The sequence below is a fragment of the Medicago truncatula genome, chromosome 4, assembly GCF_003473485.1.
Source record: "Medicago truncatula cultivar Jemalong A17 chromosome 4, MtrunA17r5.0-ANR, whole genome shotgun sequence".
In the NCBI taxonomy this organism is placed as follows: domain Eukaryota; kingdom Viridiplantae; phylum Streptophyta; class Magnoliopsida; order Fabales; family Fabaceae; genus Medicago; species Medicago truncatula.
In genome coordinates, this window is record NC_053045.1 from 25552893 (window position 1) to 25579982 (window position 27090).

The following is a 27090-nucleotide window of genomic DNA, read 5'->3' on the forward strand; positions in this document are numbered from 1 at the left end:
ATGGCAGGAGAAGGAGGAAAGGGACTCGTTGACGCGAAAACCATTGCGGCTAACAAAGACAAAGACAAGAAGAAATCTACTTCTCGTTCTTCTCGTGCTGGAATCCAGTTTCATGTGGGTAGGATCCACAAATAGCTGAAGCAAAGAGTCCATGCTAATGGACGTGTGGGAGCAACAGCTGTAGTTTATCTGGCATCAATTCTAGAGTATCTGACTACAGAAGTTTTAGAACCGGCTGAAAATGCAACCAATGATTTGAAGTTGAAGAGGATCACACCAAGGCATTTGCAGCTGGCTATTAGGGGAGATGAGGAACTTGATACCCTTGTCAAGGGAACAATTGCTGGTGGTGGTGTCATTCCTAACATTCACAAGTCCTTGATCAACAAAACTATCAAAGAATGAGTTCTTTGCTTTTGTTGTCATGTGGTGTTGTTTATTTTAATTAGGGGTGTGTTTTTTATTATGACTTGAAATGATGGTGATCACAATATGGTACTTTTAGAATATTGCTTGAATTTAGAATTCTGAGGCATATCTAAGATATATTATGCGTTAGTTTAAGACATTTTTTGTTAAAATTAACATCTGCTTGCACATGTTTAACATAAAGAAACATGGGGGGAAGTTGAATCCCTGAGTCATACCCAAACATTTAAAATATTTTAAGGGGTGAAACCCTAATCTCAACTCAAACATCTATTTTTTGTGATATTGTTCATCAAAATATTTATTCAACCATTTTGGATCTCCCATCGTCCCCCGCTTTTACAATAAGAAGGCCCCTTGGTTTATTATAATTTTAATTCTTCAAGTGACATGTTATAAATATTTAGTCTCTTATTTTTATTTATTCGAGTATTGTGATTGTGCATAATTGTGTCTAGTTAAGTTAACTAGTTTAAATTTTAGACCTAAATACATGAGTTAAATTTTGCTTATATTTAATTCATGGTACAATTTAGGATGAAGCTAAGTAGAGATAGGATAAATATTTTAGTGTAGGGTACAATCCAATGTCCATAGATCCACCCATCGAACCGGTCATATTTTACAATTTAAAATATTTAGTGATCTGCACAAACCTCATTGCGGTCCCATTGTAAAATGAAAGAAAGTAAAAAACAACTTAGTCTTAAGATTAAATTACACTTTAGTCCTTTATTTTAATTTTTTAGATTTTAATTTGAAACGAAAAAACTTAAGAATCATAGTGAAATACAATAATAATTAAAGGGAAGAAAAAAAAGCATAATATAACCAAGTTATTGAATTTAATGGAAACTTAAGAACATCCCTAAATAACCAAAACCATGTCAAGATCTGGATTAAGGATTGAGGACCAACAACAACCATCACCACAACGACCAACCATCACTACTACCAACATCAATAGTATTAACAAGAATTAAAAATATTATTTTTAGTCATAATTCATATTATCATTTTAAATAATTAAGTAATTTATTAATAAAATTGAACGAAAGTTTTTAATTTTTAAAATGAATAAAGAATTGATAAAAGAGTGATAAAAATATTTAATTTTATTAAAAATATCTTTCATTAACCATACTTAATCGACTTTAGTAATTTTTTTACATATTTTAATTTTATTTTGGGTTGTTTCATATTTTATAATAGGGTTTAAAACTATACGTTAATGAAATTGTGAATAAAAAATAGAGAAAGATGTGTATTCAAAATTTGATTATAAAAATGAACTTGTAATGCTATTTTTCTTTGAAGTGTGTTGGATTATTAGAAATAAAAAAATTATTGAGGGACTAAAGCGTAGATTTTAACATAAGAGGGGAGGAGAATGTAATTCAAGCTTCTCTCAAGGGAGGGGAGTGAAATATTTTCTAATATATTTTGAATAAGATGGGAGGGAAGTGTAGATTTTAACATAAGAGTGGAGAGAAGTGTAATTCAAGCATCTTTGAGGGAGGGGAATGCAATTTACTATTAAGTTATGAGTCTTTTGTAATCAGTTTAGCTTTTCCTATATATAGAGGGTGATTTCATGAATAAAGGGGACATGAATTTTGATAAAAATTACACAATGTAAATTTTGAGTGAGAGTTTTCTGAGTTTTTGGATTAGAATTTATATATCAAATCTTATCAATGACTTCCTTATCATTGTGACGATTCCTCTTGGCTTAGCATTTTTTATAGGATTAGCAGTGAATCTGACATCTTCCTTACCATCTCTTTCTCCAATTCCATATTTTTATTTATCTTTTTATTCATATATGATTCGAGTTCTTCATCACCATGATAACCAATGAATTCCTCTATTACTCCTGCTTCCATGCCTCCATCGGAAGCCATTTATCTTCTTTTTCTCAATTACATCAACAAGCATGGTAGGGAGCAAGAACACACTCATGACATATGAAGAGATTGTTTGCAACACAGATTTTAGCATAACCTCTCTTCCAGCTTGCAACAAACATTTGCTGCTTCAGGAATTAATCTTTTGCCACACTGTGTCTTTGATAAAACTAAGAGTTGCTTTCTTAGTCCTACCAACCATTGACAGTAACCCAAGATATTTGCCAGTACCAAGTATTGCATGAACTCTCAAGATCGTGTGATATTATTCTGCAAATTAGTATCAACATTTTGGATATAAAAAAATTTAGACTTTGGAAGACTTATAGCCTAGCCAGAAGCTGCCTCATACTTAAAAGAATATTCTTCATTATGTGTGATTTCATCCCTGTTGTGAATTGCTCTTATTTTATTGAAAATTTAACTGACTTTTTAATTGATAACTTAGATTATGTTATAAAAATTATAAACTAGTTTAAATGAATAGTAAAAATGAAAAAAAAAAATCTAACATAAAAAGTGTATCATCTTTATATATCATTATAGAAGTAAATAAACGAACAAACAGACATGATGTCCATCTTAACGCATGCTAGTTTTCTATAGTTTAAAGATCTCCTTTTAGTTAATTTCACTGGGTTATGAACTAAATTAGTAAGAAAGTAATACTTAAAAACAAATTTAACTATTTATTCTCAGTTAACTTTTTAACTCAATTAATATGAACATTGCATAATACAGATTCGAGGTTCAAACCCAAACCACTTTATTTTGAATTTTCTAACTAAGTGTCAAGTTGGCAACCCGATAATTGTTCAAAAGATATATACAAGTGGTGAAGATATCTTGCGACCAAAAAAAAAAAAAAAAATCCTAATTAGTAGGTAAAAAAAAAACAGCACAGTAAAAGTAAAAGTAAAAGATAAAAATTGGGTATAAATAATGATGCATTGAACTTTACTTCATTCATTGAAACCACTGTTCAACTTCGACCCTAACTAACACCATCATCGTCATCATCCTTCTTCCTTACATTACACTTCCTCCTCGATTCGCCATCTTCTCTCCTCAAATCAACAAAGGTACTCTCTCTCTCTCTCTGCAATCTGATTATTAGTGCTTTCTCTGTTTCTTAATTGAATCCAAAAAAAAAATGGTGGAAAAAAATACCTATTTTCTCTCTGTTCTAAAATAACTTGATGCATGCATATATTTAATTTCTGTTTAATTTCTTCTATTTAATTTAACAACGATGTTTAATAATTCTTTGAGAGATCTCACCAAACTAATTCAATTTTCGTTTTAATTCATTAAGAGATCTCATCATTCCTGATTTTTTTTTTTTGTTTAATTCTTTGCCAATCAAAAATTTATATTAATTTTTATTTTATATTGAATAGAATATTGAGGAGGTTGTTGAACTATCAAAATCAACACCAAAATTGTGAACTGTTTGATTTGATTTTATTGACTGCGTGTGACTAGACGCGTTTTTCTGCTTTTTTTTAGCTCCCCCAATTTTTTCTCTTGATATTTGTTAGTTTTTTTTTTTGTTAATTATTTTTTATTTATATTAATTATTGGTGTTTGTTTATGATTGTGGTTCTAAGGGACTGTTTGGATAAACAACTTATTTGCAGCTTATAGAACAAGCACTTATCACGATAACCGCTTATGTGTTAGCTTACATAAGCTGTTTTTATAGCAAATGTTAAAATAAAGTTATATTGTTTTTGTATATGCTACAAGTTAGTTTCATTAGTTATCTTGGAGAACTTATGAAAATTAGCTAGTAGATAAGCTCGTCAATCCAAACAGACCCTAAATTGTGGATGCGATTAGTATGCTAAAAACCTTAGTATTGTGGCAGATTGCAGATCAATGCCTTATGTTATAAGATTCATTTAAAATCAGGAGATCTTAAAAATATAAATACTTCACTAAAGATAATGAATGTATAACCGAATCTTTGACTAATCTTTGACTTTGGTGATTCTTTTCATTAACTTAGTCATAGTAACGGCTGATTCAGTCCCAATTATAGTTGCAATGTTGTTGTAGAGATCTCTAAGACCTTTATATTGTGGCAATAATTGCGGTTGTTGGCCTTAATTTAGAACAATGAGTATGATATTGATTAGTCTATGAGTTGGGTTCTCCTCGTGGGATTAGGTCATAACAGTGGCTGATGCGATTGCAGTTGCGGTCGCGATGTTGCAGAGATCTCTAAAACTTTTATATTGCGGTTATAACTGCAGTTGCTGACTGTTTTAGTCTGTGTAATATCTGATTATTCTTTTGGAATGAGCCCTCCTCATGGGCTTCAGTCGTAACAGCGGCTGATACAATCGCAATTGTATAATTGGGATGTTGCAGAGATATCTAGAATCCTTAACACTGCAGCTGCAACTGTAGTTGTTGAACGCAATTTAGAACGATGTGTATAATATCTGATCAGTGATTACAATCGATAAAATTTGATTTTTTTTTTTTCTTTCCTTTTTTTCTGAAGGTTATTTAAAGAAATAATCATGAGTGGAAAAGCACCAACTTGGTCTGACCAATGGGGATCAGGTGGACTTGGCAGTGATGAGTATGACGACGGTGAAATAACGAAGAAGAATAGTAAGAGCAGTGGAAGTGGCAAGAAGATGGAAAATGCAAAGGCTATGGCATCAGTTAGTATGGACAAAGCCAAATCAGCCGCAATTGTTGGTGCTGACAAAGCTAAATCAGCTGCTGTAGTAGGTGCTCAGAAAGTGAAAACTGGAACTTCTGCTGGACTCAAATGGATCAAGAATCAGTACCAGAAAAAGACTTCAAAGTAAAAAAGAACTCACTCATTTTGTCTTGGACAGTTTCATTTCATGTCTTTGTTAAATACATCATTGATGCTCCATTATAGTGATTGAATATTATGATTTTGGTTTTTTAATTTGGAGTACAGCAGTTCATAATAGCTTATTATATTTTCTTGGTGGTTTTATTTTTCATTTGTTTATAGGAAAAATGTGGATTGCTATAACTTTGTTTTCTATCTTTTTGGGATTGGTTGGTCAATTGATAAATTTCAGAGATTTTCTTTTACATCATTTGGTTTGTGTTCATAGTTTAGGAGACTCACACATCGATTTCTCTTTATATTTGAATATCTAATCATGGTAGAATAGAATGGAATTATACCTGTTATTAAAATATGAACATCGTGGATGTCGGTTACCCTAGAATCACTTGATTGAAAATTTGTTCTTCAACTTTGACGATCCGGGAAAGAAAAAAAAAATAAACATCATGGATTATTAAGTTTTTTTTTATAAATGACATGGTTACATTTACAAGTGTAACCAAACTGGTGTAACGTAAGGAATAACTGTTGTAATATTCGGATTGGCTTGAACCAAACAACTGTTAAAACTGCTTACTTTTTAATTCAAGCCAATCCAAACTGTTGTTTGGCTCGGTTCGGTTCACTTGGCTCTTGTGTTTCTGAATTGAACCATTTTGAAGTTTTTCTTTTTTTAAATACCATTTTTGAAGTTAAAAGAACCAGGTTGTTTATATGTTACGAATTGAACTGAACCCTTTGCAACACTGTCTATATTTCTTTTGTCATTGGGGTGTTAAAGCCTAGTATGTTGTTTTACCATATAGATATTTCGTTGGTTTTTTCATCGTTGAAACATATCGACCTTCCGATTCTTGTGACTAAGAATTACACACACAAATAGGCAACTGAATAAAATAGATAAAAGATAAAACAAAAAACCAAGCTTTAAGAAATGTAGTATACAATTTATTAACCAATAAGTAATAGTTTTAGAATATTAACAAATCAAACTATAAATAAACCTGCATGCTGGATCCATTCAATGTAAGCAAATCAAAATCAAAGAACAGTGCATTATAGAAACTGAAAACCACATATACTAAAGAACTGGGATGGGTGGAGTTTTGAAAATTAAGACAATTCATACGTGATTAAGTAGAAAAAGAACTTTGGATGAACTAATGCGAGTAGCCTCGCTGCTTATGTTGACTCAAATGATAAGGAGTTAACTCACCTGCAAAATTATGAATTCAACTTCTGCTACCAACGTGAGGATCTCTTTAATGGATGATCTATAAATACACAGTTATAAGTTTAACTTCTGCTACCAACGTGAGGATCTCTTTAGTGGATGATCTATAAATACATTTGTTAATGCTCGCTGGACCTTGAAACATACTCTTATCCCAATGTTGACTCAAATGGTAAGGAGATAACTCGTCCGTAAAGTTATGAGTTCAACTCTTGCTACCAACGTGAGGATCTCTTTAGTGTTTGATCTATAAATACACAAAGTCATAAGTTCAACTCCTGCTACCAACGTGATGATCTCTTTAGTGGATGATCCATAAATACATCTGTTTACGGGACCTTGAAACAAAAAGGTTTTCATATTTCGTGTTCATAGAAAGAGTTTGCACATCACAAGAAATGCCCTATATTGCATCTCATTAACTCTCAGCAGCATAAGATTTTTTAACTAGGATTAGGGTTTGATGGTTCGTAACATTATAGGTGCAAATTGTTCTTTCTAGTACAGTTTGTTTTGCAAACTGTGTTTACAGTACTAGTGTAGTTCAAGAACTGTACAAAACAGTCAAGTTTTTACAGTGCAACACTAGATTTGGTTGACTTCAGTTCAGGTTTTTGATTTTTTATGAAATAGCCCAAGAATCAAGGCTTAAATGTCCAACTGAAAAACATAAAATTTTGAATAAAACTATATGACAATAAAAATTATTTTACTAGAAAATGAACGAGAATCAGAACATTTTTAGATAGAGAAAAGATAAACACAAGGCAATCCAAAATAAGCTCCAATACACATAATATACACAATTAAGCTGACTTCTTCATTAGCTTTTCTTCAGAAAGTTCTATTCACATGGTTGCCTGCAGCATTGAATTATACTTCAGATCATCATCCCAAATGTGTTCTCCCCACTGTACGTCATATATAGGAAACCATCTTCATCCTTATTTTCTTCATAGATCGCAGACATCATAGCCGCTGCACAAACATAAAATCATTGCTCAAATCACCAAATCAAGTACAATAAATTAATAACCATTATAAATAACAAAAAACATTGTTAATTTGAGATCTGGACGGCTCAAAATCAAATTAGTGAATTACACAATACAAAACCAGATTTAAACAATCTGTCATTAATTTACATCAGACAATTTAGATTGAAAACTTCGTGATGTGGTTACGGCAAGCAACCCGTTTCCTAAAATTTTCACGTATACTACATATGTACACACCCACACATACAAAAAAACACAAAAACTTTATGCATTACCGGTTGGTGGTAAAATGTTCTTGACAAAAATGAAGATAGCCTTCTCGGGACTCAGCTTGATTCTCTTCCGCACCACATACACAAACTGGCCAACAGTCAAATCAGCAGGAACAAGATACCTACATTCATCAAAAAGGGATCAATAATATACACCACGAATCAAAAGAAAATGAAAGATGATATGCGTCCACACAACACAACAAAAATTCAGTTTTTTGTCAATGTTTGTTTTCCTATGAATGTGAATTTAATGCACCGATAATATAGGTAGCATAGGCATATGAAAACATAGAGAATGTTAACCGTGTTCAGTCCCTCTCTATGGTAGTGGACAGTGGTCAACATTCCAACCAGATTACTCATTACTCTCAATTATAAAAGGCCATTATTCATTTTCACAATCATTTGTAATCTAGTTTTAGAGGATGATATGATGGTGAGTAAAAGTCATAAGTCATTGAACCGCCTATGTTTTACAACAAGACTACCACTGCCAAATCATCATAGGAGATATATAACTATACATAGTTCTCTTGCATGCACATATGTAATGCAGATATACATAATTTTGTAAAATACTATATCAACTTTCTAGTGCTTCTAATTGGTAACACCAAAGCCTCAATTAAAACCCTTGTCAATGTACAATCAAACTGGGACTTTTCTTACAGCTTGTATTTTTAAATTTATTAACGAGCTTTCAAATAAATGAACTCATAAAACGCACCCATAGATATAATTCAGTGTAGCAGCAATCCTTATTGCTGCAACTGGCATTGTAAAACTACTTTTTGTATTCTTTAACATTAACACAATTTTGTTTACCATGTTAAAAGCATAAAGTAATAAGGTTTGGTAGCTCAAGACCGTTATAATTTGATGCCATACAAATATACGGTAAATACACACAACTAGAAAGGCCTTAGCTCAACATTAAAGAAATTATAACCATGATGGTTCTAGTCCAAGTATTATATTTTCAATTTTCAGAGTAAGCATTCTATAACATTCAAAATGTCAAACAGATCAATCGGAACAAGTTTAATGCAGAAAGTAATCAAGGAACAAATAATAACACTTAAATAAGAAAATTGGAGTAAATTAACTATGCAATATTTACGGTGGCTCTTTCCAAAGAATAAAAAATCATACTTTTTCTTATCAATTTCAGGAACATCAGTCTTCTCTGCCCTTTCAACAATTACCTACATGAAAAGGTCAACAAATTAGTAAGCAGGAAATGAGATTACGATGATATATGCACAGAAAAAAGCAAGTCTTACTGGGATTCTATCAGGATACTTCTCTCTTATGCGAGCTGCTTCAGCCTGCCTCCTTTCTGTCAGGTAATGTTTGTATAAATTACTAAATTAGAAAACATATGTTGGGCATAAATCACCTAATGAATAAAACATATACAAGTTTCCTTGCACTTGGGAATGGCTTTTGGAGATAAAAGAGTTCTCTTATCACCAAAACAAAAAACTGAGAATGGAAAAGGATGATGTGAAGGTAAAACAAAAAAGGGGCACACACAAATTATTAACAAGCAACCAAATTCATAGGAAGTGAGGTAACAAATCATATAGATACAAAAACCAAAATTGCAATCCTATCTCCGTTCCTTTTTAAGTATAGTTTATAATATTGTCTTTTTCCTATGTTACACCATTTATTATCTTATCAAATTTTTTTCCGATAATTTATTATCTTATTATATTAAACCTATTTCAGTGTCTGCAATAAATACTTAAACATCTGTTAACAAACCCGTATACAATGTTACATTGAACTTTAAAAACAACAAATAAGTAGGAACAAAATTCTTCTTAAAACAGGCGAGCTAACCATTATAAACGAACGGAGGGTGTCGTTAATTCTCAAAACAGTAGAAGACAAAATATTACAAAACAGTACAAATATTTGTTTCGAGGCACAAGAATTCATGTTTTTGTCCCGTCTCTTCTACTTGTTTTGTCCAATCCTATAACCGGATTCTAAATCAAACTCGGTACAAAGAAGTTGTTCAGTCCCTTGTTTTTAGCAAATCAAACACACCAGAGTATAACAACATTACTTCCAACTAATAAACAAAAGCAACTAAGCTGTATTTAAGTTCTACAACATAAATCATTGTTTATGCTCAAAAAAGAAAGTTAATAACAGACAATAGCACTTGATTGAGTAGAAAAAAAATTAAAAGTTCAATTTCCAAAGAAGTACACATAAATTTCAGATCACAAGTAAACCCTATAAAAAAACAAAAAACTAACTGAATTGTAGTCAACAAAACACGGACACTCCTCGGATTAGACGTGTCCGACCGGACACATGTCCGACACCGACACATGAAAAGGTGTCGACGTGTCAGTATCCGTGTCGTATCCGTGCTTCATAGATTGTAATACTTGAAATCAAAAGTATAAAGTTTAATTCTTTTACAATAATGACATATGATAAAAATTGAGAGAAACGAACCAAGGGGGTGTTCTGTCTTGAATGAGCTCTTAGCCATGGAAAAAAAATCTGCAGCAGAAAACACATGTAAATAAAATAAATAAAAAACCTAATTTGGGAAACAGGGTTTGGTTCGAAAACAATTGAAACAGAAAACGGAGAAAAAACGAGTATATTGCTTACCAAGATGAGAAGAAGAGTGAAGAAGATACAAAAGTCGTTTAGAGAGAGATCGGAGACGAAATAAGAAACCTTCTTTTCTTAATAGACAAAGACAGTCCAAGTGCTGAACAACATTTGTTTCTTGAATACTGCTTTTCTCCCCCTCACTTTTTTTCTCGCGCCCCGCTGCCTTGCCGAAAATACCCTGCGTTAGTTAAATAACGTCTCACGTTAGGTGCTGTTTTAAATAAGGCAGAACACCTTATTTTTCATCTAAAATCTCTCTCAAATTACCCAAATCCAAAATTTCTTCAAGTTCAAATCAAACAACACTCCAATAACAAGTAAGTTTTCATAATCAAACACCATTAACCTTTTATGTTTATATGTTAGATTTTTTTCTCTCTTAGGGTTTGTTTACATTTTGGTTTTTTGGGCAAGAAATCATACAATATTTTCATGAAAAAGACTTGTGTTGCTTAAATATTTAGATGTTTGCATGTTTATGTTGTAGTTTTGAGTTTTAGAGAATTTTTGTAGATTTAGGGTTTGTTTAAATTTTGATTATGCTTGCAAGAAATGATACAATGTTACAAGTAATTGGCTTATGTTGCTTAATTGTGTTTAGATGTTTGTATGTTAATTTTGTAGTTATGAGTTTTAGGTTTATGTATAATTTGCACTTCAAGTGTTTGATGAAATGTTTGTATGAGTTTTTCATTGATTGTTTTTAATTTCTTACTGTGTAGATTTGAAGCAATGGTCGGGTGGATCGACCTTCATGCACAATTCAACCGCATAGAACCTCAGAGGTTGAAGGTTATGTGTCTTGGTGTAACGTTAAGAGGTCTCAAGGATGAACTAAATGAATTCAACCAAGGAGTCAACCCATGAGACACAAGGAGGGTGGAATACGTTCGGTATAAACGTCCAACGTTCGACGAGGGAAGAATATCATTCATTTGAGTCGAATTAACGAACGATAAAAACGTGACGAGCATGTTTTGGGAGCACAACATGTTCCAGTGGATCGATATGCGGGTAACGTTGCTGAGATCAACTAAAGATATTATCAACAGTCTGATTCCGCCAGAAGATCGTGATTAGGTAGGGAAATGCATCTTCCAACTACAACAATTGTCTTACTCTGAAATGAGGTAATTCAAACTTGTTAAACTGCAGTTCTCAATCATTCACCCGACATTCCTATTGTTCCTTTCAAAAGATTAAATTCTTGTTAGGCTGGTTTAGATAAAGGTATTGAAGTGTCAAGGAATGGACCTCATTCTTTTGACACTTGAATACCATCATTTAAATCAAGCCTAACAATAATTAAATCTTTTGAATGGAACAATAGAGATGTCTGATGAATGTTTGAGTCATGCTGTTTAGCGAATGTTTGAGTCATGTTGTTTAGCAAGTTTGAATTTACCCCATTTCAGAGGTAAGACAATTGTTGTAGTTTGAAGGTGCAACCCAAATGTAATGTAATGACTCATCTATATAAGTTAGGAACATGTATTATTGAGAATCAGCTATATAAGTTATGATATCAAATTCCTTCATATAAGATGAGTGTCACGGAATGCACCTCATTCTTTGTGTGATGACTTGTCTTGTATGAAGGAATTTGATGTGATAACATATATAGTTTATATACATGTTGTTTATGTAGTGTAATGTAACTTTTATTCGAATTTATTCAATACGCAAATTTTTTCGAATTCACGCTGAGTTTAATTAGGCCTTTTTTCGATTTTTTTTTAATACGTAACTTTATTCGAATTTATTCAATGCACAATTTTTACTCTAATTCATTTATTTACTTTATTCGAATTTATTAATTCAATACATAATCATAAAATAAATGCATAAATTAACAAAAATAAAGGAATAAAAATAATAGATATAAAATATCATTTTATTAATATAATTCTTATTACATTTACAATGGGGTAAAACTAAATCAGCGAAAAAATAAAAACCACCAGAAAACCTAGCTTCCGGTGGTAAAACTAAAAGAAATCCACAAGAAAATCAGCCTTCCTGGGTAAAACTAAATCTGCAGATTTAGTTTTACCGAATCTGGTTCTTTTTCCCAAGAAAGCTTCTCACTACTCATCATTTTATCCCCAGAATTGACCTTTCTCTTTTTACACCAAAATAAAGAAGGAAAAAAAAAAGGAAGGAAAATAAGGAGATTCATAGGGGGGAGAGTGAGGAGGAGAATGAGAATGTGAGATGGTGTGAGGACGTCGATTTTTCCAAAACTTGTTTTCCTCAAGGAAATGAAGTAGAATTAAGGTTGTATACTGATTATATGATTTCTAAAAATGGTAGTAATTGGTTTCATTGAGTTTTAACTTATTTTGCTTTGAAAATGGACTTCTTTCGAAAAAGTGATAAAGAGAGACGAACTTTGTGATTTTCATGATTTTGTCGTATTTAGCCGGTGAAACGTACATGCATACTCAAGTGCACTTATATGCGATCTAAGTGTATGCATAGTTGAGGCATTGGAATTTGTTTAATTGGTTTTGTTTCAATTGCTTCAATTATTTTAAAGTTGTAAAATGATAGACAAACTTTGTCAAAAATAATCTTTAAGATCAAATATTTGACAAATCTTTTGTGGATAGTTTGATATGATTATATGAAAATGTGTGAATGATTGCTAGGTGTTGAATATGATGTTTATCATAATGTGTTGTATTTTCTCCTTTACTTGAATTGTGAGAAATTGTATGAAGTTGTTGTGACGTTGGTTGATAGTTGTGATAATGAATATGTTGATAATGATGTGGTGATGACTTCTTATTGAATTGTGACTTGTTGATTGTGTGGATGTAAATACTTGATAATGCACTTGTTGTTGAAGTTGTTCAATATAAATGAAGGTTATCTTTTATATTGTTGTTGATTGTATATGAGGTGATTTGCATTGTCGAGTCTTTGCTTGTATGTCCATGCATCATAGTCATGTTGAGTTGTTGATGTTGTAAAGGGGTGTGCTCTTTTACTTCGGCGAAAATGTAAGACGGGTGTGAAATCTTAAATAGGATGTTCTGTTGGCATCTTAAGGTGACGACCTTTGTTGGTGACGGTACTGCATGCATTTAGGTTTCATGTATAGGCGCATAATACATTCTTACATGTGTCCTATGTGTACATGTGCTTGGTGATTGAATGTGCTTGGAGAATTATAAGTTGGTAATTGAATGAGATTGGTGAATCATACATGGACGATGTTGTGAAATTATGTATGTCGTTTAAAGTTGGATTATCTAGTGTGTAATTAATTGAGGTTCAATTAAATTCTTATCCTTTCAATTATTTATGGTGATTATGATTGATGTGAAGCTAATCCCCAGTGGTTTTGACCGCCTACCTGTTTGTATGAATGGATAGACAGAGTGCAGGATTAGTTGCTTGTTGGTGAGTGCTCGGGGATAGAGGGAGCTACCTCTATTTTTCTGTTCAATGTCTTAGATTAGGCTCTGATCTAGGATGTCTGCCGCTATTTGTTTATTTTGAACACGTTGTTGAGATTTTTACCCTTATATTGGGATTTGGAGATTTTATGTATTGATGCATATGGAGTTTTGACATGTATACTTGGAGATGTATATCCGCTGCGTAGTTGCTTGAATTTTTATGCATGTTATGTTTTGGAGAACTTTTGTAGATGTGACGTCTATTTCTTGAATAATTGCATTATTCGTGTATTTTATCGCTTTAATAGAAATATGACGTTACACCTTAAATTATCATGATTTCCCTTCAGTTTCTTCCATCATATTTCTTTTATTAGAGAGTACATATGTAGTTGATTTACGTGCTCTCATCTGTAACACTAGGGTCGGGAGTGATCAATTGATTATGTATTTTAAAGTTTAAAGTATTATAATTTGTGACTTAGTTTTGGATGTTGAAACTTGATTTATTCTGCTGAGTTTTGATAAACTATTTCTGCGGTTATTTGAGATATTTATATTACGAAATTGTGTTGATGTTGAGCATGTGTAACACATGTTTTTATTAAATATATTCTTTTATTTATTATTTTAAAATCGGGGTTTTAGGATGTTATAGGAGGAACCTACACAATTGTTGTCTTCACTCTCTCTCTCTCTCTCTCTCCCTCCCTCTCTCTCAACCTTAAATCATGTATTTTCTTTGTATATAATATAAAATAATAGATTATTATTATTGTTAATGTTGTCGTATATTGAACTAAAGTCCTCTATTTCAATTCCAGAAGCTTTTCTTTGCTCTCATATTCTGTTGAAATTCAACTCTTGTCGCTTTCTACTTGTTAATTATTTTATCCAAAAGGCTTCTTTCATTTATTTATTTCAAATCAAATTTCTATAATCTAGACAAGATAGGTAAAATAACTTAATACCACTAACATATACACAATAGATCTTGTTGAACTAATATCTTCTTCCTTTCTTTTCAATATTATATGAATATATGGTATAATATTAATAATTATAGTGTCTTTTAGGACTAAATTTTTTAATACTCATTAGAAAAAAAATCATATTTATTGAGTTTAACTATATTGAGTAAATAGGTAATTACCCTCTGAAATTGTAAGTTTCGTCAATTATTCCTTGAAATTAACAAAACTTCAATTACCCCCTGAAATTGCACAACGTTAATCAATTTACCCCCTCTGTCAAAAAAATTTGTTAGTCAACATGACGTTTTGCAAATACCCCCCCGAAGTTTTGCACTTATGTGCAAAATGCCCCCTGAACTTGAAAATTTATATTTTTTTCTTATCCTTAAAAGTGACTGCATTATCACTGATTGTGAAGCATATTAGTTAAGTTTTGACGGTATTCAACCATATATGTTCCCTGAAACGATCAAACTAATGCATGGCATACATAATGAAACACATAAATGACATATAATTGGCATAACCAAGATGTCAAAATATATGGCTGCGTTACTCCATATAAATTTTAGGATATATATGGATTAAATAGGCAATTACTCCATATATGGTTATAAGTGGTGACATATTATATTATAGTCTTGTCTTAGTTTAGAAAAGGAGTGACTATTGCTCATCTTTTTCATTTTGTTATATGATCGACTACATGTATTTTTGAATCCCTAAATGTGAACCATAATGAACCATTTTATTTGAGCAGCTTCGATTGCATTAGCTTTAAACTTTCAACGATTGAATATTTGTTTTATTGGCATGATTTTGAACGCTTTACCATTCTTTTGTTAAGTTCACTTTCAACGATTAAATTAACATATTTGATTACATTTTTAACGCTTTGCACAAGACCCTTTTGATCCTTTTTTGTTCAGCTTTCACCATTCTATAGTCACTCAGTTTGTTGGATAATATATCATTTTTCATTGACCAATTACTAAGTCCAAATTTGCATGTTTTGGATAAGAAAAGAAAATGAATTTTAGGATAAGAAAAAAAAATATGAATTTTCAAATTTAGGGGGCATTTTGCACATAAGTGCAAAACTTCAGGGGGTATTTGCAAAATGTCATGTTGACTAACAAAAAAATTTGACGTAGGGGGTAAATTGATTAACGTTGTGTAATTTCAAGGGGGTAATTGAAGTTTTGTTCATTTCAGAGGGGGTACTTGACAAAACTTACAATTTTAGGGGTGGGGGTAATTGCCTGTTTACTCAACTATATTTTGTTTCATTCCACTTTACTAAGTAATTGTAACTCGTTTAAAACTTAAGTTTTTTTTTTTTTTGTGGTGTCTGGGGTTCGAACTTCAGACCTTGCATATATTATGCATTATTCTTATCAACTGAGCTTAGCTCACGTGGACAAAAACTTAAATTTTAAGATATCTTTCTAAATTTATTCAAATTCTGCCTACAAAAATAATTGTAAATACTTTTGTTTTAATTCAAAACTCATGTGGGTATAACACATAATTTCCACATTGACAGGCTATAACTGCAATCTATAATTGTAAAAAAAAAAAAAAAAAAAAACCAATGATACTTTTATTTATGATAAATTTTTTCTTACATCTTCGATGTGTTATATATAAAACTAGTTGTTTTTATAATTCATCATATTGGTTCTTTTTTGGGATTTGATCTTTTACGATATACTAAAAGATAAATAAAAACTATAATGAACTTTCATGATTGTCAAACATTCTAATAGCGATGTTTGCTAAGGTTAAGTAATCAATTGAGTGATGTAAATAGATAAACTTGATTAATTGATCAGACATATTAGTATTAATTTCAAATTTTATTATTGACTTCTTGCCACTCCTAAGTGCTAATTTAATTGAAGCTTACTATACCTTTTTTTTTTACACAAAAATAAATTGCAGAAAAATAAATATAGATAAAAATAAGTAATTTAAATTGCTTAGTCGAAAATATCAACATTCCCCGGCAACGACGCTAAAAACTTGATGGTCAGATATGGCAAATGTACCAAATCGTTTACCAAGCAATAAAGTGATAAGTAGAGTATCATATCCACATGGATTGTCGTTTCGTCCAAACAATTCTCGTTACTTATATTTGTAAGTTGATGATATAATACAAGATAAAAGGGTTAGAAAGTTGCAATTTTTATCTGTTTGCAACAGAGCAAGTTTACATGTTTTGGTTGTAGAAAAGTAAGCAACGGTTAGGATGATTCTTCGAATTCCCCTGTTTATATTGTTGGATATTAAGTAAAAGTAATGTTGTGTTTATTTATCTTAGGTAGACTATACAGGTGATGAGGTCGTTGGGACGTTACTCACCTAATTTGGTTTATCCTTCCGATGACTAATTGCACCTGCTGATCACACGATGATCCTTACGTGTGGGGTCCTGCTAATTCAAAGGTAATTGAAGAATATACTTTAAGTTGGCTTTCTAGGTTTTCCAAAGGAAATTATGGTCACACTAAGGTTATACGTGCGCTACAGTATAGGGTTATAAATCCTATAGGATTCCGCCACCTTCATAAGGATTATTAGTGTGGGTCATGTCCAATGTTCCAGTAGGTCTACACATCTATGAATCTTAGGAAACTCATAGCATAACCTCTTACGCTCTTAGTTGTTATACAAACGGGTTGTCCTAATCAACGTCTACCTTACTAAGAGTTTCAAGAGAATGGTTCTATCAGGCTACGACTTATTTCCTTTAGTTAGGCACTTGTTTCCCTAATTACAAACCAGTTACATCCTAGGTTCGGTAGAGCACCACTCAATCTTAGTAATGTCACCTCCTAAGTACCTATAACTAGGGTAAAATCTCATTCGGTATCTTTCGCTAGTTAATAATCACTTACTTCCAATATAGATAGTTATCAGTAAAAGGATATACATATCAAGATATAAGCATCCAGTTAGTGATAACAATGTTAGTCCATGTCACAACCTAAGTACCTAATCTAGGGTTGCACCTATCACAACAATAAACTAAAGAATTTCCCAATAAAACTTAATAGCGAACAAAAAAAATAAAATATAAACGACATTAAATTAAATAAATATCCAACAAAAATAAACAAAGGTTCATCTTAGAACTATAACCTAAAAAGATTTAGTTACACATGGTAACTAAAAACAAATTCATAAAGATAAAAACATAGCTTAGAAAATCAAGGAGAAGATAGATTTTCCCGAAGCTTCAAAGTAGTCTTCCTCTTGAACTGCCATAGTTCTGAATGAGGAAGGGTAGTAATTATAGTGGAGATTTATAACTAAGTTTGGGCTGAAAACGCGGGTTAAACCCAGAAAAACAAATAAAATTACGCATGCGCCCATCGCATTTAAGATGCTTGGGGCACATATGCCATTCCCTAGGCGCATATATTTTATTTTTCTATATGCCCTAGGCGCATGGCTGGTCCTTCTTGGGCCTAATTTCTTCGATTTTGTCATTTTTAGGTCTTCGTCTACAAATAACTTGCCTCGGAATTTGGGAACAAAATTACTCCCTATGTAAAGTCTCCTGAGGCCTTTTGAATATTCATTTTTTATCTTCCCAGAGTCTTGAAAATTCTTCAGATGTTCTTGATTTGTCGATTTGCATTATTTCTTTGTGAATTGCTTCCAAAACCCCCCTAAAATTGCTATGTTTCGGGAAAATTAGGATTACAGACTCAAAGATAGAAAACACTACAAAAGTCCCGAAAACATAGGCAATCGTTCTAATACTCCTCCTTTTTGCTTCGAAAACTTACTGAATTGACTGAAAAACATGCTAAGAATAACGTAAGATGACCTATCATCACAAGGTGAGGTTTAGGTAAAGGTTTTGGAGAGGGGGTCTTAGATTTTTGTAAGTTTTTATAACTGCCTCCGAGTTTTGCGGCGTGTGATTAGGGGCAGTAAGAGCATATGCGTGGCGTGATCCTCGCACGGGGGTGCACTACTCTGTGTCACGGTGCACTCGAGTTGGCGTGTCCCCTCAGACACGGAGCCTTAAGACGATGTAAGTTATACCACGCGTTAACGTGTGTTTGGTCTTCTGACTGGTCCAGAACAAAAAAAAAAGTGGCTATTACATACAGTTTCCACATTGACATGTTATAACTGCAATCTAAAATTTTCTCAACAAAAACAAATATCCAATGATACTTTTATTTATAATAAACTTTTGGTTACATCTTCAATGTGTTATATATAAAATCAGTTGTTTTCATCATTCAACATATTGGTTCTGTTTTGGGATTTTATCTTTTATGATAGACTAAAAGATAAAATCTATAATGAACTTTCATGATTGTCAAATATTTTTAATAGAAATGTTTGCTAAGGTTAAATAATCAATTGAGTGATGTAAAGAGATACACTTAACTTATAGATTAGACATATTAGCATTAGTTTCAAATTTTAGTAACGACTTCTTGCAACTCCTAACTGCTAATTTAATTTAAGCTAATAAAATAATAAATGTTTTGTTATATATAAAGGGATAACTTTTTATGTTTATATCATGCAAAGGAGGAAAAATATGGCTCAAATTCTCTTTTATGTTTATGCTTTGATCATTCTTTTTTCTCCATTTCTTGCTGCACTAGTGAGTATGTCACTTTTCACATCATTTTTTAATTTTAATTTATATTACTCACAAATTTTTATCATCTTTTAGTAACATTCTTTTTACTTATTTGACATTGCAGTAATAGATCACCATAAACCATGTGTTTCTGACACCGATTGTGCATTTTATTTAGATATACCACCTACTGTTAAGTATTGCAGTGATGGCTTATGTGCGTGGTATTTCCCTGATAACCCCTTGCCCTAAGCCTATATATATATATATATATATATATGTGTGTGTGTGTGTGTGTGTCTTGTAGCCACAACCACCCATACCCCTATAAGTACTTAACTTCATCTATCACCAAAGGTAGTTGGTTTAGCTGTGATTTTGATCCGAAATCACCCATTTTAATCATTTTGTTCTTTCTTTTTTATTTAAACATGTGATCTTCCAATATATTTAGTTATTTTTCGTGATTTCTTTATCTTAGAGTGATGTTCGTCTTCTTGGTGTGATTTTATTTTGTTTTCTCGTCGTCTTGTTGTGGTGTTAGTTTCCTTCAGATTGTTAGATCAACTTCGATCAAGTGTAGATCCAATCAATGTCTATTCTTGAGATATGGCTTCAGATGAGCTTCGATCAAGTACATCTTCATTACAAATGCAGAGATATGGCTATTCCAGACAATTGAATATAGTCATATTTGTAGGCTTATGTATTTTACCATTTTATGTTATGAACATGAATGTTATGAGTTTATTCGGAAATTCATCATTTTAATTTTTAACGAATTTGTATGGTATCGACGTACTCTAACAATTTGAATGAAAAAATGTTGTCTATGTTTTGTAAAGAAAAAACAACAATATCCTTGCATAACTATAGCTAACTTAACAAATAAAGACATTATGTGATTATGCAGATTAATTATTTATTCTACTTCTACTTTTAATATTTCTACTATGAAATTTGTATGTATTTATAAAATTATTGAAACAAACTAAACCTAAAACAATTTGTTATGTTTTTGTGAGCATAACTCAATTGGCAGAGACATTGTGATATAAAAAGGACAGAGTTTGAATCTCAAATTCCTCACTTATTCACCTTAAGAGGTAAATTTTTAGCCATTACATCACTTGATCAAAGAATGAAATAATAATTTGTTATACTCATGAAATAAGGCTACAATACATATCAAATGTATGTAATTTAAATATCTAATATATCTATAATACATAACATATGCCAAAGGTTTTACCAAAAAGATAATAATTTCCCTAAAAAAACTATTATTATTATTTTAGTTATTATCGAAAAAATAATTATTTTAATATAATGATGTAACAAGTATATATACACACATATATGAGTTAGGATCCAATGACAGATAAGTGTCGGCGGATTCGTTACATCAAATCTCAAACGTTCACTACTCTTAATCTAAAGGCTAGAAATTTATTTAATAAAATCATAATATGGACATTCAACATTCAATACTATGTATCAAGTATTTGTTACAGAGTATAAGATATTAGACAAATTCATATAAATAATAAAATCTCAATTATAATATGCGTTTGTCGTTCTCCCTTTCATATAAATATCAGTTACACGAGTCACTACTCTTAAACTTATTCCTTCTCTTTTGACAAGAAAAAAATATCATATCACATACTTTTACTTTGACAACAAATTATACTAATCAAACAAAAATCATTAATTAATAAATCCAGTTATATTTTATTTTATGATGAGAAGATGTTTAGTTAAGTATACAAAAATTGTATAACTTTACTAATTTAATAGCCAATACGGATTTTTGTGAATCCAAGTGTTTAAAAAGTGTTATTTTATTTTATATTTGTTAATAGTTTTACTATATCATGTTAATATTATCTGTCTATGCATCTATTAATTTACATATACTAAAATATGGTTTATATTAGGCTTAATTGCACTTTTGAACCCCTAACTAATTTAAATACAAAACAGCCCCCTATGTTTTAATTCTTTGGCAGTTTTGGACCCCCAGTCAATTGTTGACTCGGTCAACGCTGACGTGGCACCCTAAGTGAGGTGCCATGTGTCAATTTTTTTTTTTTTTTGCCTTGGGGGTCCAAAACTGCCAAAGAATCAAAACATAGATGACTGTTTTGTATTTAAATTAGTTAGGGGGTCCATAACCGCAACTTTTGAAAAGATAAGGATCCAAAAGTACAATTAAGCCTTTATATTATTGTATGCATGTGTACCCATGAATATATTCATCCCGTACCAGTCTCTGATGAATTATTGAAATGTTACTGAAATCCAAATGTTTGAGGATTACAAACAAATTTATTATCACTATCAATATTTTCTTATTTGTTATTTTTTTTTTGTCAAAGTAGCATAATGGCTAGAGCACACAATTTAATTGTGGAGAAGTCAAGTGTCCGGGATTGAACCCCAACTTCTGTATATAATATACAATATCTCTACCAACTGAGCTAAACTCATGAGATATTTTCCATTATTTTTTTTAAAATGACTCTAGAACTAGTTAGGGGAGTGAGGTAGTATTTTATAAATATTTCTTTTTGGATGTTTATGTCACAATTTCTTTTTGTAAAAATAAACTCTTCTTAGTATCATAAACAATAAGAAGTTGGATTGACACTTGATCTCAACTCATTTCCCCGGTAAAAGCCACCGGAGTTCATCGCCGGCTTCCATCAACAGCGAAAAACTCATTCAGGTATTCATTTTCACAATTCGCGACATTGATTTTACCCTAGCGCCCTTAATTTTGCCGAATCCATAATTTTGTGCTTCATGTAATTTTTGGTTTATTATTATCAGTGACGATTGAAGGATGCAATTCTTTGGTGGTTCTGAGATAAGTCCGTCACCGCCTGCGCCGACGGCATCAGGAAACAATGGGCATATGTTGTATGTGTTTAATAGGAATGGTATTTGTTTGCTTTATAGAGAGTGGAATCGCCCCCTTCATACATTGAATGCTCAACAAGATCATAAGTTGATGTTTGGTTTGCTTTTTTCGCTTAAGTCGTTGACTGCCAAAATGGATCCTACTAGGTATGACTTTTATCATACATGTGCTGTTATACTATGATTTGTTTTGAAATGCACGAAGTAACTTATTGCGGTAAAAAGTGATTTGAAGAATGCTTAGGGCATGTTTGAGCTTATATACTGACATAGGATCGCTTGGATTGGTTTATTTTTGAGCTTATGTAATGGAGTTTATGCAAATAAATAAGTTTTTGTTGAAATTTGGGGCCTAACACATCCTTACAAAACCGGCTTGTGAGGTGAGGATTGCCCCCACTTATAAACTCTTCTTAAGAGTGCTATCTATCCTATGTGGGACTAAATCCACCCCCTCAAAGCCAAGGCTAACCAAAGGTCGCAATTTAGGCGACTAGAGGCGGACCGCAATTAAGGTGGAATTTCCAACAGTTTTTATGTATTATTCATAAGCTTGTCAAGGTAGTTTATGAAAAAACAGATTATGAAGATACAATTTTCGTTAGTTAGAACTTATGAATTAACATAAAAACTTATTTATTTGAATAAGCTATTTTTCATAAGCTCAAAAATAAGCCAATCCAAACATTTTTGGGATAATTTATGAAAATAGTTTATGACATGTTCATAAGCTGTTTTCAACTTATTTCCATGATAGCTCATGAAAATAACTTATAGATTGTATGAGAACAGCTCGACTTTATTTTACCTTGTGTTATAGAAATAGCGAATTAATAAGTGCTTATTTGTGGCCTAGTCGATACAGAGCTTGCTTTGCCTTTAAATGGGGCCCCAAATAGTGGACGGTGGGGTTGGTCCTTGTGCTGAATACCGAGTTTCCCCAAAAAGTGCTTATCTGATAAGTGGTTATGCTATAAGTTGCAAAATGAGTTGTTTATCTAAACAGGGCCTTATGCTTTTATATTCTTAGTGTATGTATGGTTTATAGTTTTGCAGTGTGGTAAAGTAGCGGTTATATGGGTGCTATAGCGTAGCGGAATTTTAACAAATTGTTGTTGTTTTGCGATACACGATTTAGTACAAATTGTTGTCATATAGCAGCTGTAGCAACAGTACACTATAGCATTGTAGTGGAATTTTAACAATCGAAAAGACTGAATTGTACTTTCGGAACCAGAGTAAGGATAGAGTTTCTTTGGGACAAACATGTGTCTGGAGAGTGAAGACAAACGGACACCAACAACTAAACAAGCATATTATTATTTAGTGAAAGGAATACTGATGAAAATTTATGATGTGGTGTTGTGAAATTTGCTAAATTGGCTTTCAAGCTATCACTTATCAGTCTTTACAGAAATGGACTCTCGAGGATAGCTTATGCAGAATTAATTATTTTCTTATGCGATGCATAAAAAAAGCTTATAATTGATAAAAATGAATAGCTATTCGCGACAGACCTGTGGTTTAATGTTTAGATTAAGATTGAGCCTGTAAATGCCAAAATGGACATGCTTATTTACTCCATGCCTTGCTAACATGTACAGATAGGATATTTAATAGGACATTTGTTTATTTTGAGGCTTCTGTCATTCTTTATCCCTATTCTTCTAGTTTTCTCAGATCCCTTACATTCTCATCACATGAGTATTTATTCTTTGCACATTTAATATTTGTTTATCTTTGCTTGTTTATTGTCACAGGCACATCAATGATCAACAATTCATGGATTTTATGATAGATATTTTGTGTAATTATTCATTGGTCTAATTCATTTTTCTCTAACTTATTGTGCAGTGCCGAGAAAGGAAACCTTGGTGTACCTCAGTTACCTGGCCAAGGTTGTTCATTTCACAGTTTTCGCACTAATACATACAAACTTAGTTTCATGGAAAGTCCTTCTGGAATAAAGGTAAGGTGCAGCTACATACGTGTTTCCTTAAAGGTCATTATTAGATTCTTGTGGATGCCGTCACTGCCTAATGCCTATTCATTGGTTAATGCAGCTATTTGGAACTTATTATGTATTTATCTGTAATATATGCTAATTACATTTTCTGTTAGAAATATGTTAGGTTTGTTAACCTCAATAACTTAGCTGTGAATGAAAAACTTAAGTGACAGAGAGCATGAAAAAGAAGAGAAAAAAAAAATAGTTAAAGAAATTTTAAACACATGTTTCCTTGGACCCTTCATTCTCCTCCCCTTTAGCAATCAATAGCTTTAGTTAAGCAATCAGGACACCAATAGGTGCTAGTCCTCCCACATTTAAAACACCAATAGCTCTAAGGATAAATTGTGGTACCCCTTGAAAAATATTTTTTTCTCTCCACTCTGAAATTTATTTTAACCCCCCTCCTCCTGTTTATCCACAGGCATTGCTCATGTATGTTATCTGACTCTGAAGAAAAGATGTAGGTTTTCAAAGAGAGAATACATAAATCATTTGGTTTTTCTGATATTTGAGGTTCAGAAAATGGTTAAAGAGAGTAATTCGAATAAGATTTAAGGTGCTTCTATTTGAGTTAAATATGGTGCTGATGGGGAATGATGGGTAGGATAAGGGAAAATATTATAATGAGTGGAGGGGATATAGGAAAGACTTTGAGGGACAAGGGAGAGGTAGAAAAGAAATAACATTGTGAGATGAGGAAGCCTATCCTAAAGCTGGAACTGAGGAAATGTAATGGATCAAATTGTAACCGAGATAATTGTTGCTATTGTATTGAATATGAACAATCAATTCAACTCCCAGTGTATAAACTAAGGAGGAATAACAACCAATTTGCAAGTAAAATAACAATAGAAAGAAGAACTTGAAGAAAGAGTACAAGGAATAAGAGAGAATCAGAGAGAGAAGAAGAGTTTCATCACATATCTTCCATGCTTACTTCCTTGGCTTTTCTCTTATTTATAAGGGTCCTATTTCTATTTCCCATATTGCCCCTGATTGCTCTTTGACTCATTACAGGAAAGTAGTCTAATGACTGAATAATATTTTTTTGTTTTGAAGAGGACATAATACTTTTTTTTTTTGTTCTCTCAGTTCTTCCGTATGTAGTTGTGAGCTTCTGATTTACTTTAATGCTTTTATGATGTTATGATCTCTTTGTCTGGCATTGGTTTGTCAGCACAATGGTAGTTGATAATTGAGTGAGGTAGATATGACTGAAATTTTCTGAGTTTTATTTAAGAAGTTATGTGAAGTAAAAAAGGCATTACTATTTAAACTGGGAACTATTTAAAATTGAACAGGTATGTTACAACAAAAAGTCACAAAAATTGTCATATTAGGCTTTCAGAAAAGCAATATTCATATATTGTTCCTTATACTACTAATTGTATTGTAACACTGCCATGACTCCATGCAGATTATCTTGGTAACTCATCCTAGAACTGGTGATCTTCGGGACTCCTTAAAGTACATCTACAATTTGTATGTTGAATATGTTGTCAAGAATCCACTCTATACACCTGGATCTCCTATCAGGTAATATAATTTTTACTTCTGTTTAAGTGACATACTAGTCCAATAACAAATAAGAAGAAGGGGCATTCTCGCCATTTGCATTTTTTTCTCATATTTATCATCCATGGGGCAATTTCCTTTCGAAAATATAAGAATTTTCATTTTTTCTCATTTTCAATGTTTTATTTTTTTCCCACATCTAAATGGGTCTTTTCCCTTTTCTTTTCCTCATTTTTTGTCTTTGCTTTTTCTAGTCATTAATGAAAATGATAAAATTAGCATAGCAAAGGTAGGGAATTGAAGATTTTTTTTAATTGTTTCTGGGTATTGAACTTCAAAAGTGTGATAAAGGCTGTTCATTATATGCTTGTTGAATGAAAGGGGATATAAAGACTGATCAAAATATTCCTGTTGATGATGAAATTTGGCGAGGACCTTCTTTCTTTTGTTGGATCTCTGCGTGCTTTTGTTGTTTTTAACAGCTGCTTCATGTTATTATGCTGGGCACTCATATTCTTGATTCAATTTTTATGTGTTGCTAAACAACTGTGTTCATTTTTTTCTTCTTCAATGTTAATGGGTTTATGGATTATATTTTTTGTCTTGGGAGTTCATGTGGAAAGAAATAAGGTTTTTCAATGGTTTGATGGATTTTCATAGGTCTGAGCTGTTCAATACAACGTTGGACCAGTATGTGAGGGGCATTGCATAGAAGCTGAGTGGTTACAGTTTACCATCATTGATGATGAACTCATGTGTTGTAGAATGGCTTATTTTGCATGGTGATCACTGCATTATCAGTCACAGACTCTCGGGAAATCCTCACATTGTTTGTGTTTATGTTAAAGCAATAGATGGTGTGATAATGTTAGTACTTGATCAGAATTCATTGCCCAAAATTTAAACCAAACAAGTTCTTAAATTTTATGTTGTCACTTGGTTACCTATGCATTGTTAACTCATTTTGGTTTTTGCGGATTATACTGAACTTTTTTCTTGTATATGGAGACTGTTGACAAATCTAAATCGCAAGCTTATTGCGGATATCTTAGTGTAAAAGTTGGTTTGATCAATAGAGTTGTTTTGGTAATAATCATTCTTAATTGAATTTGCTTTTGCGGATTGTACTAAACTTTTTTCTTGTATATGACGACTATGTCTGACAAAGCTAAATCGTGAGTTTATTTATCTTGGTGTAAAAGTTTGTTTGGTCGATATAGAGTTGTTTCGGCAATAATCATTCTTAATTGAATTTGGCTTTTGCAAACTGTATTAAACTTTTTTCTTGTATATGACGACTTTGTTC

The 27090-nt window shown here is 32.0% G+C and overlaps 3 protein-coding genes, 1 long non-coding RNA gene and 1 pseudogene across 5 annotated transcripts; 4 read left to right on the forward strand and 1 right to left on the reverse strand.

The window, feature by feature from the left end:
• On the forward strand, positions 1-426 carry LOC25492139 (histone H2A variant 1-like; annotated as a pseudogene).
• A 2846-nt stretch (positions 427-3272) lies between these two features.
• LOC25492140 (uncharacterized) lies at positions 3273-5428 on the forward strand. Its single transcript, XM_013600206.3, has 2 exons — positions 3273-3418; positions 4849-5428. The coding sequence occupies exon 2, from the start codon at positions 4868-4870 to the stop codon at positions 5162-5164; it is 297 nt and encodes a 98-aa protein (XP_013455660.1). The 5' UTR covers positions 3273-3418; positions 4849-4867; the 3' UTR covers positions 5165-5428.
• A 1679-nt stretch (positions 5429-7107) lies between these two features.
• Positions 7108-10510, reverse strand: LOC25492141 (autophagy-related protein 8C-like). The gene is made up of 6 exons (XM_013600207.3): positions 10329-10510; positions 10167-10214; positions 8972-9027; positions 8841-8893; positions 7689-7807; positions 7108-7393 (listed from the first exon to the last, which is right to left on the reverse strand). Exons 2-6 carry the CDS (start codon positions 10201-10203, stop codon positions 7296-7298), a joined length of 363 nt encoding a protein of 120 aa, XP_013455661.1. The 5' UTR covers positions 10204-10214; positions 10329-10510; the 3' UTR covers positions 7108-7295.
• Positions 10511-19203: 8693 nt separating this feature from the next.
• Positions 19204-20115, forward strand: LOC25492142 (uncharacterized). Its single transcript, XR_003011319.2, has 2 exons — positions 19204-19358; positions 19458-20115. It is a non-coding gene; the product is annotated as an uncharacterized lncRNA (long non-coding RNA).
• A 1768-nt stretch (positions 20116-21883) lies between these two features.
• On the forward strand, positions 21884-26877 carry LOC25492143 (trafficking protein particle complex subunit 1). 2 transcript variants are annotated; one of them, XM_039833684.1, is made up of 6 exons: positions 21884-22023; positions 22065-22072; positions 22165-22405; positions 24113-24227; positions 25687-25805; positions 26445-26874. In XM_039833684.1, exons 3-6 carry the CDS (start codon positions 22182-22184, stop codon positions 26494-26496), a joined length of 510 nt encoding a protein of 169 aa, XP_039689618.1. In that variant the 5' UTR covers positions 21884-22023; positions 22065-22072; positions 22165-22181; the 3' UTR covers positions 26497-26874. The 2 variants fall into 2 exon arrangements, with proteins under 2 accessions (XP_039689618.1, XP_013455664.1); XM_013600210.3 differs by lacking the exon at positions 22065-22072 and having other exon boundaries at positions 21907-22064; positions 22169-22405; positions 26445-26877.
• The last annotated feature ends 213 nt before the right edge of the window (positions 26878-27090 follow it).

Excerpts from the sequence above, each read along its gene's own strand:
- LOC25492140 (XM_013600206.3), top strand. The coding sequence starts at position 4,868 with ATGAGTGGAAAAGCACCAACTTGGTCTGACCAATGGGGATCAGGTGGA.
- LOC25492141 (XM_013600207.3), bottom strand. The coding sequence starts at position 10,203 with ATGGCTAAGAGCTCATTCAAGACAGAACACCCCCTTG. Across the intron at positions 9,028-10,166 it reads CAAGACAGAACACCCCCTTG|AAAGGAGGCAGGCTGAAGCA; the intron begins GTTCGTTTCTCT and ends ATTACCTGACAG. Across the intron at positions 7,808-8,840 it reads CCTGAAATTGATAAGAAAAA|GTATCTTGTTCCTGCTGATT; the intron begins GTATGATTTTTT and ends TGATGAATGTAG.
- LOC25492143 (XM_039833684.1), top strand. The coding sequence starts at position 22,182 with ATGCAATTCTTTGGTGGTTCTGAGATAAGTCCGTCACCGCCTGCGCCG. Across the intron at positions 22,406-24,112 it reads GCCAAAATGGATCCTACTAG|TGCCGAGAAAGGAAACCTTG; the intron begins GTATGACTTTTA and ends CTTATTGTGCAG. Across the intron at positions 25,806-26,444 it reads ACACCTGGATCTCCTATCAG|GTCTGAGCTGTTCAATACAA; the intron begins GTAATATAATTT and ends GGATTTTCATAG.